Source organism: Aedes aegypti, chromosome 3, assembly GCF_002204515.2.
Source record: "Aedes aegypti strain LVP_AGWG chromosome 3, AaegL5.0 Primary Assembly, whole genome shotgun sequence".
Taxonomy (NCBI): domain Eukaryota; kingdom Metazoa; phylum Arthropoda; class Insecta; order Diptera; family Culicidae; genus Aedes; species Aedes aegypti.
This window is the reverse complement of record NC_035109.1, coordinates 315,143,462-315,160,304: the sequence shown is the minus strand read 5'-3', so window position 1 is coordinate 315,160,304 and position 16,843 is coordinate 315,143,462. Positions and strand designations below refer to the sequence as shown.

The 16,843-nt window shown below is 43.2% G+C and overlaps 1 protein-coding gene across 1 annotated transcript in view; it reads left to right on the top strand.

Annotated features, from left to right (window-relative positions):
- The window catches only part of LOC5567362 (probable histone-lysine N-methyltransferase CG1716), a 28,777-nt gene extending 20,737 nt beyond the window's left edge, over window positions 1-8,040 (top strand). The window contains exons 5-6 of the mRNA XM_021851204.1: window positions 6,873-7,475; window positions 7,546-8,040. Of these exons, the coding sequence (XP_021706896.1) occupies window positions 6,873-7,475; window positions 7,546-7,725 (783 nt within the window). The 3' untranslated portion in view covers window positions 7,726-8,040. The remainder of the gene's footprint in view (window positions 1-6,872; window positions 7,476-7,545) is intronic.
- The last annotated feature ends 8,803 nt before the right edge of the window (window positions 8,041-16,843 follow it).

Sequence of the window (16,843 nt, the reverse complement as noted above, 5' to 3'; positions counted from 1 at the left end):
GCCGATACCAACTCCGTCCTGGGCCTTGGAGCCATCTGTATACCGATGTGTATAGTCGGGATATTTCGTTCGAAGTAGCTCGGCGACAGATCTAGTCAACGCAGGGGAGTTGTCTCCCGCCCGGAAGGCATTCTTTATCGCTGTTTCAATGTTCATACGGGGCTCCTGGCTCCATTCCAGTGGACCTCGGCCACAGGGAGGAGCACTTGGCTGACGTGTCCACGCAGGAGCCGATTCGCCTCATCAAGGAAAAGGACTCCGCCGGTACAAGGTGTTGTCTTCTCTATAGGAAACTGATTGCTCTTTTGCATACAGTCTCTGTGATGAGATACGTGAACGGCAATCTACCGGTTTCTGCACAGACAGCGTCTGATGGCGTGGATGGCAGTAGACCGGAAGCGATTCGTATCGATTGATGATAAACAGGAGCGAGTGATGTGACCATTGTGTCGGTTGTTGTACAGCTAAGTTCTATACCATAGAGTAGTCTGCTATCAATGATTGCTGATGCTACACGGAGGCGGACGTCACGGTTGCTGCTGTTATGGCGTTTGGATAATGTACGAAGAAGGTTTAGGAGAGTTTGACAATTCTGTTTAACTTCTTTGAAGTGAAAATACCTGAAGGTCGTAGACACAAAAGTCAATTTGGACAAATTGAGATGTAGGATTGTGAAAAATAATAGAATCGTTCTGGTGGGCTTCGATCCCACGACTCCCAATACGCTAGACTGGGCGCGTTAACCAACTACGCCACAGAACGGGTAACGATTCTGCAGCGCAATCGGCCAACCTGAAACCAAAGTCCGTCACGTGTTCTTTGAAGTGTTCAACGAAGGTCAGATGCCTGTCCAAGTGAATACCAAGTACTCGAACGGATTTTTTTAATGGTATTGGTTGACCGTTGGCAGTGACTAGAGAACGAATGGGACGATGACGGGATGTACATAGGTGCATTATGGCACTTTTCTCAGCTGATAACTCGAATCCTACTTCATTGCCCCACTTTGCGACGGCGTTCACTGATGCCTGGAGTTACCGGCGGAGCGCTTTTTCGGTGGACCCAATAACCACAAGCATTATGTCGTCCGCATAAACGAAAATAAAGATCTCTTTCGGAAGACTACTGAAGACCCCGTTCATGGCAATTAGGAAGATAGTGACGGCAATAACCGAGCCTTGCGGTATGCCGGTCTCTTCTGAAAAAGTATTTGAGCGGTGATTCCCAATGCAAACTTGGAAAGTTCTGTTACGCAGAAAATTTCTCAGGAAGTGAAGGACATGTCCTGTCAGACCCCATTTGGAAAGCTGGTTAATGACGCCTGGTGTCCAGGCCCGATTGTAGGCTTTCGCCAAGTCTAGTGTAGCCAGTTCAACGTGTTGCTCCTGTGCTTTAGCATCGTGGAGTACTTGTCCAAGAGTTGCAAAGTATGTCCCCGTTCCGTGACCGGAACGAAACGCGTGCTGTCGGTGGTCGAGATGACCATTAGACTCAAGAAAGTGAACCAGGCGGCGGTTAACCATTCTTTCCATCACCTTGCTGATGCAACATGTTAGCGAAATCGGACGAAAATCTGTAGGTGCTTTGTTAACAGAACCGTCACAGAGAAACAGACGTAACACTTAGAACAAATCGCGATCAAAATCATAGTCGCGAAAACATGTACGCCCAATGCTAAAAATACTGTAGGTGGCCGATGGACCAACAGGTGGCGGTAGTGTGTTTGACGTTTACACGGCACAAAAACGACGCAAGCGCTGCGGGTGGTCGATTGACCACCTACCATATATTTGAATCGAACGTTAAAAATTTGATCTATGGACAGCAGTGAGAGTGTGACGTCTGTTTGTCTGTGGAACCGTGTTTAGGAATAGGAATAACGAGGCTATGATTCCACTCTTTCGGTAAGGTGTTTCCAGTCCATTCCTTGTTTAGCAGTCATAACAGGGCTGCTTTGCCAACGGGAGGGAGATGCTTCAATATTGGGTAACCTATCTCATCGACTCCGGCAGATTTACCGTTACACTTGGCTAAGGCCAGTTCTAGTTCGATAAGACGGAAGAGTTCGTTGATTGGTTGGTGAGTTTTGTCTTCTGGAATGATCATTTTTTCGAGGCTTCGTTTCGTCGCTTGAGGTGTTGCTGTATTTCTCAAATGCCGAAAGAGAGGAGAAATATTCTTCCAGGGCCTGAGCGATTGTACTTGGATCCCTGGTAAGGGCGCCGTCTTGGTGAATGGCGATACAATGAGCCTTCCGTTTTCCGCTAAGAGAATTTACTTTACTCCATAGCTCGGTCGAGGATTGGCTGGAGTCTATACTGTCCAGTAAGCTTTCCAAGCATTGATTTTTTGCGTCACGTATGATTTGTCGGCATTCATTCCGTTTTGCTCTGTAGAGGGCCATGGCCGCATCTTTGTCTGGGTGACAATCAGGGAGTCGCTTTATCAATCGTAGGGCCATTCTCCTGGCTTTATTGCTTTTTTCGTTTCTGGTGACCACCATGGGAGAGCCTTACGGCCAGGTTTGGGACTGGTTTTCGGTATAGATGCAGCGGCTGCCTGGTGGATGGTACTCAGAAAGGTAGAAAGGTTGTCGGGTTCGGATGAACCCAGTGACTCGTCGATCATTGCTTGTAAGGATGCCCAGTCTGCTTGATTGTAAATCCATCGAGGGCGGCGCGATGTTTCTGGAGGTCGTTGGTTGATAGATATCGAGATGGGGTGATGGTCGCTTCCAAGGGGGTCTGCACCGACACTCCAGAGCAATCTGTTGACGATGCTGGAGCTAGCAAAGGATACGTCGACGGTTGATTCACGTTGACCGCTGGTGAAAGTAATGGACCCATCGTTAAGTGAAATCAAGTCCATTACCTCTGCAAGTTCCATCAAGATGGAACCTCGAGCATTAACCCTGGCACTTCCCCATGTGGTATGGTGCCCGTTAACGTCGCCAAGGATCAATTTTGCACCTTGTATGGGTTCTAGTGCACGGAGTAGTCGGTTTTTGAGGTCCTGTATTTTACCCCATGGCAGATACATACTGACTATCGATACAGGGAATGGATAATCGAGTTTAACAGCGACAATGGGTAGGTCGGTATCTAGTTGTAACTGGGAGAAAGTGACCGATTCTAGTACCCCGATCGCTACAGAATGGTATTCATTTGCATTGCTTTTGTATATCCATTTGTACCTTCCTCTCAACATTTGATTCATTCTGTTCACAGTGGTGCGATGAGCTTCTTGTAAGGCTATTACGACAGGCAGGTTGTCGTGGATCAGGCATTCTAGGTCACTTATGTTGTTGTGAAATCCGTTTATATTCCACTGCAGCACGAAATTGGTTTGCTTTATCGTATCGATGACGGCCGTAGACGTACCAGGGTTGGTAAACGATCTAGAGAAAGTTGGTGGTGCTGAGGCAGAGGAACTGGATGCAATGAGTACCGCAGCAGGGCCGTACCGGAGAGCCTGGACGCGATCATAATCTGCCGCGCTGCAGCTGTTTGCATGACCTAGCTGAGCATCCGCATTGCTCTTCGAAGTCTCGTTTAGATATCTTGCTTTGATCCGTGCAGAGCGTCTTGGTTGGGAAGTCTTGGTTTCTATGGTGTTTTTCCCGACTCGCTGGTTGCAGATCCCAACAGAGCTTCACTGGGGGAAGGCATCGTTGATGGGCCCTCCCACAGCAAAGATGTTGGAACTGCTTGAAAAAAGGTGGCATTTGGACGTGGGATTTTGGAAACATCGTCTTCTTCTGTTGTATCGTTGATGGAAGTGGTTGAATTTGTGATAGACACTCCAGTAGTCTCCTCTTTCTTGGTGGACTGACCACTTTCTATGGGTTTAGGGCCCATGACTGGTATAGCACATGTAATTTCCCTGTTGTAGAGTGCTTTAGCGAGGAGTACTGGATGAATTTCTAGGAATCTGACATGTCATCGTCTTCACTTGAAGTGGAGATGTTAACGTTGGGAATGAGGTTACAGTTAGGAGTATAGACCTTATTTTTTGGCTGGCCGGATGATTCATCAGAGTCTGTGACTGCACGATCTCTTTTGGGGGTTCGCTCTACCGAAGTTGGCTCTGAGGGAATTGGGCTGGTGTCGCTTTCATATATGGGAGTCAACTGGGATTCTTTCACCTTCTGTTTCCTATTCTTTTTCTTTTTCGAGTTTGTAGGCGCTGTATCGATCTGGTTTTGGGCTTGCGAATGAGCTGCAGGGTTGTCGGTAGATTGTTGAGCAACGTTTGAGTGTTGGACGTGGGATTGGGAGCGTTTTTGGAAGAGACTTTGGAAGGTGTAGACCTCTCTTTCTTTCTGTTTCAGTTGGAGTTCAAGGTCGTTGACCTTAGTTACTAGGTCCTCAATTGTGCTGTGTTTCCGGAAAATTTCCATGCGGGAACCGCTCTGCAGGGCTGCTTCCAGGATCTGTATTCTTTCATCCTTCTTTCTCATTTCACTGGTCAGGAGATCTACTTTTTGCAGAAGCTCCGCAATCATGCCGTTGTTGCCCGGGTGGATGTTGCCATTTAGGGTTACTTCAAGAGATTCGATTCGCTTATTCTTCGCTTCCATTTCCTGAAGGAGTTTGTCAACTTTAGAGGACAGGTCGGCGATTTGCTGATCCTTGCTAGCTACTGTGACGCTGGAGAATGTGTGCTGGTTATTGGCTTGTTCAAATAGCCTTCGGGCTGCTGGGTACGAAATGCCTTGATTAACACGAATCTTTTGGATTTCGTTTTCATTGCCGTAGACAGGGCATTTTCGGCTGGCCAGAGAGTGGGTATGTCTGTCGCACCGCTTGCAATATACCTCCGCTTGACAGGGATTCTCCTTATCAATCGTGTGGTCTTTTGAGCAAGTGCCACAGGTTGCATGTGATTGTTGGCAACGCTTACTGGTATGTCCAAACCCCCAGCAATTGTAGCATTGCATTGGTGCAGGAAAATAAGGGCGTGTCTTACACCGGATGTAGCCGAAGTCTATGTGCGCCGGGATGACGGTTCCTGCGATTGTTAGGATCAGAGTAGACGTATTAACGTTATCTTTTCCTACGCGCTTGGTTATGCGTCGGAATCCTCGTACCCCTTGATCGAATAGTTCCTCCTCAAGAATCTTGTCGGCGAGATCCATCACGGCTCTGCAATTCACGACACAGCGACTGATATTCAAGGTTGGATGCTCGGTGACCTTAACTCCTGTTCCATCAATAAGCGTGGTCAGCTTCATTAGTTTGGTGGCCTGGGTTGTGCTGCAGACCTTCAGAACGTAACTTATTCCTTCCTTGCCTTCGGGAAAAGCGCCGTCGATTTCGTGCCTACGCATTTTTCGATTGTTTTCCGCATAACGAAAGGGTTGCATGGCAGTACTCCTACGACTGCTTGCATTCGGAGCACTTGAATAGACCCTCTTGTTCCTTCCATGTCAAGGTATCCTGGCAACAGCCGCCTCCTTGATCCCCAATAGGGGGAAAAGGGTCCGGGGCCCACTCCATGTGGGCGAACCAGATAAAACCGCTTCAGAAACGCTGGTTTAAGTACACACACTTGCACACGAAACGAAACGAGAAGAAGAAATGCTGATTCGGATTCACATGAACGGTAAATAAAAGCTTTTTCGGTTCACACTTCCACGATCACAATAGTGTCTCTTCTGGGCCAATGTGCTGCAGCCCGTTGCTGCTGCTAATTGAGGTTAGATGCACTTTTTTCGACGTCAGCTCCTGAAAAGTTCCCGCCGGGGTTTGTAAGAATGCAAAAACCGTGCCAATAGACGTCCGGGACACGTAATGTACCGATAGGCACCAGAGATACTGGCGAGATACCCGAAAAAATATCTTTGGAGACGCAGACAGACGCGCGCGGAGCGAAACAAAAGGCTTCTGTTTGCTGCGAGAGCAAGCTGTCGACTGGGTTGAAACTATGTGTTGGTCACTGAAGAACATTAATCTTGGATAAATACCACCTGATCACTCATTCAGCAGTGATTATGATCTAGAGTGATATTGATAGTTTCAGTACATCAGCAATCAGCTGATATGACAGATATTGAGCAACTCTGGTTTCAGACAGTTCGGCCGACGAAAACCCCTTGTGATAAAATTAATCACAGAAATGCCCAAGTAGTTCTCTACCCCAAGACTTCGTGTATTTCTCCAAAGCATTGCCGAAAAATAATTCCAGAGGTTCCTCCAGACATTATCCTAGGATTTCTTCCAATGATTCTTCAAAGGATTCTACCAAGATTTTTTTTCTCAGTTATGCTCCTTGAGTCCGCCAGAATATTCTCCCGATATTTCTTCAGGAATTCTTCCTGGGATTATTCCAAGATTTCGTCCTACGAGTCATCCAAAATTACTTCAGATATTTCTCTAGTAATATTAGCAGGGCATCATAGAGGATTTTATGGACATTGGAAAAAATCTTGCACGAGGAATTCATGCTTTATGCTCAAGGTTTTATGATTCAATAATTTTTTGATGGCATGAGTGAGAGCGATATATTATGCGTAAGTTTGGCGAAACAGATCTCAAATGTGTTTGCTCTTGCGGGAGAACCCAATGATTGAGATATAAGTGTGAGTCTACCTCCTTTGATAGTTCCCTGGCTGAATCTGTGTAGAATTTATTGGCGGAAACCATGAAGAAATTCTAGAAAGGACTCGTAGAACAATTACTGCAAGAATTCATGGAGCCATCATTGAAAGATTTCTTGAAGCAATCAGGATAAAAATTTTCGGAGAAAATATTGAAGGAGTATCTTGAGAAATTCTTTATGCTCCTTAGAGGTTTTGATCTTCGGCCATGTTTTATATACTGTACATATTATATACTACGACTAAAACTAACAGCTTTCCAACTATTTTGCAGCCCCGAACGGAGGAGGACAAACTGTACGGCCAGATGGAGATGAAACGATACAAGGAAACCAAAGAAAAGCTCCGGCGACGGAAGGAGGAAGCCAAGAGGCTGCGAGCGCGAAGCATGCTGGACAAGTCACTTTCCGATAGTCCCTTCAGTGGGTCATATTCCGGGGAGGCGTTGGACCGAAGCGCCACGGAAAGTTCGCTCATCGACGACGATCTTGTCGTTTCACACAAAATCGTCGACGACAAGTGCATCGTCGACGAGTTGGACATTCTGACCAAGAAGAAGAAGATCTCCCCCTACGAGGAGTGGCAAAAGGTCAAGCAACGGTTGGGCAAGAAGCGCGCCGCGAAGCTGGGCGAAAGTTCCTCATTCGGTGGATCATCTTCCGTGGCGTCTTCCTCGTCGCTGAGCTCGTCGAAAATTGGCAAGCGGAAGAAGTCCGACCGGTTAGATCTCAACAGCGACGAAGCTCGCAAAATCAAGGAAAAGTTCCGCGGCGAAATAGCCGGGGTAATTGTACAGCATTTGGGCGCGTATCGGAAGGATTCCTGTCAGACGGGTCGCATCACCAATACTGAGGATTTCAAGCATTTGGCACGAAAGGTAAGCGATTCTTCTTTGGGGATGTCCGGATTGTAAGAACAAAACCTTATAATTCTCTTCCTCCCGACAGCTCACCCATTTTGTCCTTGTAAAAGAACTGAAGCACTGCGACAACACCATCAACGAGCTGGAAGTGACGGATTCGGTGCGCACCAAGGCCCGGGAGTTCATCAAAAAGTACATGGCCAAACACGGGACGATATATGTGCGAGGCGACAACGAACCCGATTACGCGAGCATCAATCTCTGAGAGGAGGCCAAGGGAAGAGCGGAACCTGCCAAGGATCCGCCGGCTTCCCAAGAGTAAGTACAAGAAGTACACTGCAACATGGATTACAATTTGGTAAGTTATTTTAGGGATATTTTATTGCCTTGAATAATTAAGTTAGCGCGATTGATTTTTAAACAGCTTAAATTGAGTAGAAGCGTTTGTGTCTAATTTATATAGGAGATTTATGTTAATGTGTGAATAATGTATTCTAAGAGAATATGAAGTATGAAGCGTGCGATTGATCGTAAATTGATCAATTTAGCGCAAAATTGTTCTGAAATAAATGAGAAATCATAGATTTCATTAGTCTTCTCGCTAAAACAGTCCCAAAGCCTATTATGCCGAAGCGGTTCATCGACGGCCACTGACAACGGACCAGATCTTTTCCGTGAAATAGACGCCTTTATGTGGCCCTTAGCTTCTTACCCAGCAACTTCTATCTCATTCTCCTCGCGGTACTGGCCGGGGTACGAGCTTCCTAAGGAAAGATCGGGTAATCAATTCAGGTTAGAACTTTGATCGTATGCTAACCGGTAAGGAGGGGTTTGATTCTGCAAGCCTGGAGCGTCTGTACTATATGTTAGAAACGGCGTATGTTTCTTATGTCAGGGGCGACTGATCATTGTACGAATGCCAGAGAAGGACTCTAAGCTAAACTGTGCACTATGGTTCTCCGAACATTTAGGGGGAGTGGTCCTCCGGAAATGTAGGGGGTTGGTGTCAGCCAATGCAAGCTAATAATAAAAAATAACAAGCACAGGAACGTCAACAGAATAATACGGACCGAAACAATTGGCATAGACCAATGCGACAAAAAAGGACTAACAATTGAAAACTCGGTACGTGGAACTGTAAATTCCTCTACTTTATCAGAAGTACCCGCATACTCTCCGATGCATTGTAGGATCTCAAGTTCGAAATCGTCGCGCTGTAGAAGGTTTGTTGAAAGGGATAAATGGTGCGAACGTTTAGAGGTTATCATACCATCTACCAGCTGGGAACAGCTTTCATCGTGAAGGGCAACATGCAAAAGCGCGTGATCGGGTGGTAGCCGATCAATGAAAACATGTGCAGGTTATGGATCAAGAGCCGATTCTTCAACATTAGCATAATAAACGTGCACAACCCACACTGATGTATTTTACGCGCCTCTTGAACGTGAATACGACCGCTGCCCAAGCTACGACATCAAGATCATCATAAGAGATTTAATCGCTCAGGTTGGCCAGTAGGAGGAGTTCAGACCAACGATTGGGAAGCTCAGTGCGCACCGGGAACGGCCTACTACTGATTGATTTCGTCGCCTCCAAGAATATGGCCATTCGTAGAACCTATTTCCAATATAGCCCTCCGTACCAATATACCTGGAGATCATTACATCAAAAAGAATCGCAAATCGACCACGTTTTGGTGGACGGCACTTCTCCGAAATTTTCGACATCAGGACCAATCGGCTGGCGGTAATATCGACTCCGACCACTACCCGGTAATGGTGAGAATGCGCCCAAAATTCTCCGTCGTTAACAACGTACAGTACCGACGCCCGCCTTGGTATGACCTTGAGCGACTGAAGCAGCCGAATTTCACCACTGCATACGCCCAGCATATCGAACAAACGTTGGCGGAAGAAGATTCACTCGCCGAAACCCCTCTCGAGGACTGCTGGAGTACAATAAAAGCAGCAATCAACGTCGCAAGCGAGAACATTGTTGGGTACGTTGAACGGAATGATTGATTCGACGAGGAGTGTAGAATGATTCTGGAGGAGAAGAACGCAGCGTGGGCAGCAAGGTTCTCGACAAAACGTGGAACGTTACACGGAGCCGCAAATCAACCCAACTTTGACTTCTTTTGACGCAATTCGGCTCTTCCATGGGATAACCCAAAATTGGGGTAACTGATAAATACCTATCATTAGGTTGTTACCATTTGCTAGCGGCAAAACAAACAACTCAGTGCAAAAAAAAAAATCTACTCAGCGTTAGCTTTCGAAGTCTCCGTGATGGGTTAAAACAACTTAACGTTAGGTAAACTCGAAAGAACCCAAATTTGGCTTATTCCATTGAACTTCAACACTGGGTCGGTGCGTCTCTCTCTGTTTTTGACAACATTGCAGTTGCGAGAGAGGCAAAACAACCCAACCGTGGGTAAAAACTAATTGCAGTTTACCCAAATTTGAGTAAAAAGAACTTATTTTTTGGGTAGTCTGATTTCTCCGTGTATAGACAGAAGCGGAAGCAGCAGACCCGTCTGTTTAAGGAGAAAAAGCGCCGCCTGGAGGAGACGGAATGAGAAGAAATGGAGCTGTTGCACCGCATCCAAGAAACGCGAAAGTTCTATCAAAAACTCAACGCATGCCGCAGAGGCTTTGTGCCGCGAGCTGAAATATCCCTACATATTTCAGCTATAGGATGGGAACATATTGTCGGACGGACGCTAGGTGATCGGAAGGTGGAAGTAGCACTGTGACGAACATTTGAATGGTGCTAAGAGCACAGCCACGGAAGTTCAAGGCAGCGGGAGATATGACTACGTCGAAATGTTAGGCAACCAACCAGCTCCACTTTGAGGGAAGTTAAGGATGCCGTTCAACAGGTCAAGAATAACAAGGCAGCTGGGAAGGATGGTATCGGAACGAAAATAGATGGGTCCGGAGAAGTCGGTCGCTTGTCTGCAGCGACTAATAGTCAGAATCTAGAAGACAGAACAGCTACTGGAGGAGTGGAAGCAAGGAGTTATAAGCCATATCTACAAAAAGGGCGACAAGCTAGAACGTGAGATCTATCTAGTGATCACTATTCTAAATGCCGCCAACAAAGTATTATTCCAGATCATCTTCCGCCGTCTATCACCAATAGCAAATGAGTTCGTGGGAAGTTATCAAGCCGGCTTCGTTGACTGCCGATCGACAACGGACCAGATCTTTACTGCGCATACGATAGTATCGACCGCGTAGAGCTATGGAAAATCATGAACGAGAACAGCTTTCCCGGGAAGCTCACGAGACTGATAAGAGCAACGATGGAAGGAGTGCAAAATTGTGTGAAGGTTTCAGGCGAACATTCTAGTTCGTTTAGATCCCGCCGGCGACTACGACAAGGTGATGGACTTTCGTGCCTGATGTTCAATATTGCGCTAGAAGGTGTTATACAGAGAGGCGGGCTCAACAGCCGGGGTACGATTTTTACGAGTTCCAGTCAATTTGTTTGCTTCGCGGATGATATGGACATTGCCGGCCGGGCTGTACACCCGCCTGAAACGCGAGGCAGCAAAGGTTGGACTGGTGGTGAATGCGGCCAAGACAAAGTACATGTTAGCTGGTGGGTCGGAGCGCGACAGGGCTCGCCTAGGTAGCAGTGTTGCGATAGACGGGGATACGTTCGAGGTGGTCGACGAGTTCGTCTACCTTGGATCCTTGCTGACGGCTGACAATAACGTTAGCCGTGAAATACGGAGGCGCATCATCAGCGGAAGTCGGGCCTACTATGGCCTCCACAAGAAGCTGCGGTCAAAAAAGATTCACGCCCGCACCAAATGTACCATGTACAAAACGCTCATAAGGCCGGTAGTCCTCTATGTGCATGAAACGTGGACGATGCTCGAGGAGGACCTGCAAGCACTTGGAGTCTTCGAACGTCGGGTGCTTAGGACGATCTTCGGTGGTGTGCAGGAAAACGGTGTGTGGCGGCGAAGGATGAACCACGAGCTCGCCCAACTCTACGGCGAACCCAGTATCCAGAAGGTGGCCAAAGCTGGAAGGATACGATGGGCAGGGCATGTTGCAAGAATGCCGGACAGCAACCATGCAACGATGGTGTTCGCGTCGGGTCCGGTTGGTACAAGAAGGCGTGGAGCGCAGCGAGCTAGGTAGGCGGATCAAGTGCGTATCGATTTGGCGAGCGTGGGGCAGAACTGAGGATGGAGAAATGCGGCCACGAATCAAGTATTGTGGCGTGAAATTGTTGATTCAGTGTTATCTGTTTAGATGTTAACTAAAAAAAAATGAAATGAATGAACACTACTTGTTTAATAATGGTCATAATACATTTTGCAATCATTTCTCTGAAGATAAACACTATGGCCTAGTTCTTCACATATACATGATAAAAATGTTTATAATGACAGCGAGTGCAGAGGAATGGATCGAAGTACTGTAACTTTCTTGATCGTAGTGCAAAATCGTAGTTTGAATAGTAATGACTCTACAGCAACAAAAATAATAAAAAAGTTAAATTGAATATCTTTTAATTACTTACCAGGTATCAGAGATTCGGCTCAGGTAACACGTTCCCCTGCCAAATGGGAGATTTGTGTCTCGCATTTATACAGCCTTATGACATCATTTACCTGAATGAAATCATGGATTGCACTCATGGTTCTGATACTTTCAAACAATTATAAAAACAATTCAATCATTACCGTGCGAGCTCCATATTATAGACAGTTCCATATTCTAAACAGTTTACGATAAACTTAATGATTTCAATCTTCTAATCAAAATTTTTGCACAAAAACTTTAATAACTTTCATCAGCTACATATTTTCTTATCATATATCCGAGACACAGATTTATTTTGGCAATATTTCACGCAAATTTACGAAAAATAAAGTTCCCACTTTGCCAAACGTGGAAAAAACATGGCCGCTAAGCCTGTGCACCAAGACGCCGTTCAAAACATTTGCTTCATTTTGGTTTGACAATATAATCAAATTCCAATCGTAGCTGCAGGAAACTGATCGGTGAGAATATATATTTATATTTACAAATATTTGGAGCTACTGCGTTCAATCTCTAATTAATCAAGTGTTCAAAGATCGGCACCAATTGTTGTTGATTGATCCTTATTATGAAGATATGCCGCTGCAAAAAAGAATCGCCGTACACGACCCGTGGGAGCTGGAGAGGACTATTACTATTGTCGGGAAGTTTTTTTCGACTAGAAGTAGGGCAGCTATATATGGAATTGCTGTCAGTATTCTATACTCCTAGGTGAAAAATCTACTATACATAACCTCCCAGGAAAACCAACCATATTGTCGGAAGAAGATGTGGATCGCATATCGGATTATATAGTCCGGTCAGCTAAATCTGGCTTCTATATCGACATAAACCGCTTAAGAATATCGGTAGGTCAGTTCTTTCCGGAAAATCAGTTGACTTTCGAAATAACATTCCGTAAAAAAAAGAATTCAGTTGTTTTTGCACCGACATCCGGATTACGAGACGTATCCCAATCTAAACAGTAAAAAAGCGATCAGGTCCACTAAAAGCCCTGGAGATTTGGTAATAGATTGCCTCTTTGAACTGCTGTTATAAACCATTAATTAATATCATTGTTTTTGTTTGTTACATATGGATTTATTGCTGTCTATAATTAGGAACACTTTCTTGTTGACTGTTCAGAATAAGGAACATGGACACGGTTTTCAAAAATAAGTCGTCTGACTGATCCCTTATGACTATACAATCAATATCGAGCCATAAGTTAAAATATAAGGTACCGTGGGGCAAGTGGGTAATGGAATTCGCATAGTTGAGATTCTTCAAATTCTAGAGACTTTAAATTGAAACAAATGAGGTTGTGTATATTTTTTAGTTTGACTCCCACCAAATATAAGCAGCATGCTGAAATTGATTTTTATGAAAAATTGAAGAAAAAAATACAGAAAAAGTTTTTGAAAAATGTCACTTTACTTTTCACTTGCCCCAAAAGTGGGGCAAGTGAAAAGTTTACCGTTTTGAACAATAAATTCAAAAATAAACAGTTATATTCACGATTTCTATTAGCTTTAACATTTGTTAAGGCTTCCCATTGAACAATAACATAAGTAACATGTAAACAAAGAAAATGTTACTCTTTTCACTTGAATTTTCTTATGTGCAGTTATGTTAGTTGAAATGATTCGACAACATTATAACTGCAACATTTCCAATGTTTGTTCTTACATCATATGACAGCAATTGCATTTCTTCTCTGTAGAATTTCCACCGCTCGTTATTTGTTTTTGAGAAAGTCGGATATGACGTCGGATAACTCTTCGGGAGAAATCAAACGGAATCCTTCAATAACGGATTTATGATCTTTTTTATGTGGATAGACCTATACCCCATTTTTATGTTTTGAACTAGCTTTACATAGACATTCCACGAGATTTCCGTGTGTTCTCTAATATTGCAACTTTTCAGTCAAAGTCTTCTTTTTAATTGGCTGCCCGAAGTAGACATATTAATATTGTAATGTTTGGCAACATATTTTAGAAAAGTTTCATGATTTCTAATAGCTTTTAACGCTTGAGTATAGTGTTTCTTGAATTATCAGCACGTTATGTTTTTCTATGATAATTGCGAACCATGTTTACTTATGGCTACTTAAAGAGAAAACGGAAATTCAATCTCTAATGATAAACTTTTCACTTGCCCCACCTGATAAGAAAATTGACGGTGTTTAAAATTAGTTATTTTTAGGTCTACGTCGAATTAATTCTAAAACTTGTTCTATTGCAGTTTGAAACTGTCACAGAGGACAACTAAGAAGTGATACAGGAAATTATTTTCCGCAACTTTTTTCCACTGAAAATATTAAAATAAGATTGTACGCCGCCAACTTGTTACGGAGTAACAGTTGACAGGTTAACAATTTTTCGCTCTATTATGCAATAATGCCTGAAAAATCTCAGAAATCTCTTACCTATCGTAATGTTCTCAATTGCCTCGAAGCTTTACGCATGAGTTTAAAACGTTAATTCACATATTCAGTAAAATATATCAATTGTTTTCACTTACCCCATTTACCCACTTGCCCCGCGGTACCTTATATTTAGCACATGCGAAGGTAGTAAATACCGACGATTAAAAAGAAAGCCTCTCCTTTTAATTAAGCCATTATCTTCAGATTTTCTTAAGCGTTCAGAATATGGTGCCGGCACGGTAATTTGAATTTTTACGATCTTCAAATCTGCACATAATTTGCCCAAGGGACGGATTTTCAAGAATTTATTGTATTAGTTTTAACACAGAAAAATAAACACTAAATGTATAATACAATACTCCAAAGTTGAAAAACATTTTTATCATCTACGTATATATTCCAGAATCAGTTCCATATAGGTTCTAAAAGAATTGTCAGGTGTAAAGAATAAAACAAAAATGCTTTTTCAATTCATCATGTGATTTTATTCATTTAAATATCAAAAAGAGTTAACAATATGCAAACTGCTAGATTATTAGTCTACATTGCATTGCGCTGGATAAATTTTAACGTATACCTTTGTCAATGAGTAGTGTATTTTTTATTTTTTATTTTCAATTGTTTCCACTGAATTTTCGTCGATAGAAAGATTAACGGATTGTTTCCCGTTTTCCGGTGGAAGAACGCGGGAAACTTTCCAGTATTTAGTGTTATAATTTGTGTTCAGTTTCAATACCATATTCATAATTGTTGCATGTGCATTCTTATTCAAGCTAGGCACTAAGGGAAGGGAAACTATAGCCCTGCGTAAAGTGGGAAACGACGTGAATGGAAAGATTTCAAATAATGGAACAGCTTGTTTTGCCTTGATTGAGCTAATAGACGATCTTAACCATCTCATACTAAAAACATTAACGGCAGCGAACCAGCCAATGCCTTGAACAAAGCCTGAACCAGAGAATACTGGTTGGTCTTCATCCTGTGGGATTTGCTGCTGCATGGATACCAGTTCGATAGACAATAGGGTCCTAAAGCCCTGTCCCGATTTTAGTGCCAAACGCTTAAATTTAGGCCAAAAACACATGTTTACTCAAAAAACATTTTTTTAGATTTTGTCACATCCTTTGGCCTAAACTCAAATTTTGGGCGTATTTTGTTTTCCGTGTCCCTTACGAAATGTCAGATAGGAACAACCCCAGTGGTCGATCCAAAACCCCTGTGGTGTTTTTGTCGACTAAGCGAACGTCAAACATGATCAAAAGTGTCAAGGTTCATTTATGGACCAAATTTTTAAATTAAAGTTTAAACATGATATAGCCATTATTTGAGCGGAAAAAATTGCTAAGGTAGTTACAGTAACATGCTTTTTCGTGTTATTAAATAAAAACAAGATTTCATTAAAAATTTTAGGACCCAATTGTTCAAAAAATGTTGATCGACATCGCTATCTGGGCGTTTAACCATCGATTTCAATGAATCGACGGCGTTCAGCTTAGGACTTCCACCTTCATTAGCAGCAGGAGAAATCGCAGTTCTCTTGACTGCATTGATAATACAGTTTATCAATTGAAATATTACGGATACGGAATTTACTTACGTGATATTTAAAGCTTTCGCTAGTGACGAACTACGAGGCAGATATAAAATCAGAAGCGACACTCATTTGAAACAAACTCTTGCACAATGCTGTGGCTTACTCCGTATTTTTGACAAAAGAAATGGATACCGCACATGTGTACACAATAAAATTTTAGCACAGTATATAAGCATGTGAAATGTATCGGTTTACATGGTTATTCGTTATAGGGTAACGGTCGTATTTTGGACCCCCTAAGGAAGTGATTTTAGTTTTTTGTCCCAATTAATTAATTGCATAGCGTAACCAGGTCAAAGAACATGCCAAAAATTTGGAGAAAAACTTCCTCTACGAGATAGAAATGCCCAAACGGTCATGTAGGAACCGAAAAACGTCGAAAATAATTGAATTGAATTGAAGCTGTTTTTCATTGTTTTGGACACACCAATACATTTTGGACGCTCGAAGTATACGTTTGAACACCTGGCATTATTTATCGTTTCTACGTTTTTAGTTTAGAAATTTGGAAAAAGTTTTTGTTTGCATTTGAAAAATTCTGATGGCTTCAAATTCTGTGTATAACGTGTTGTAACTGTTGTATGGATGAACCGATTAAATTCAATTAATTTCAGATAAAATAAACACATTTTCTATGTTAAAATGATTGATGTAAGTGCGGAATAGTCCTATTTTTCCAAATGGCATGAGAATTGAGTTGGTTATTCGATTTAAGCTGGGAAATTTGCAGGAAATGGACCAGGGGGGTCCAAAATATATAGGGGCTCAAAATATATTGGTTACCCAATATACTATATATTAAAAAAAAACCCAA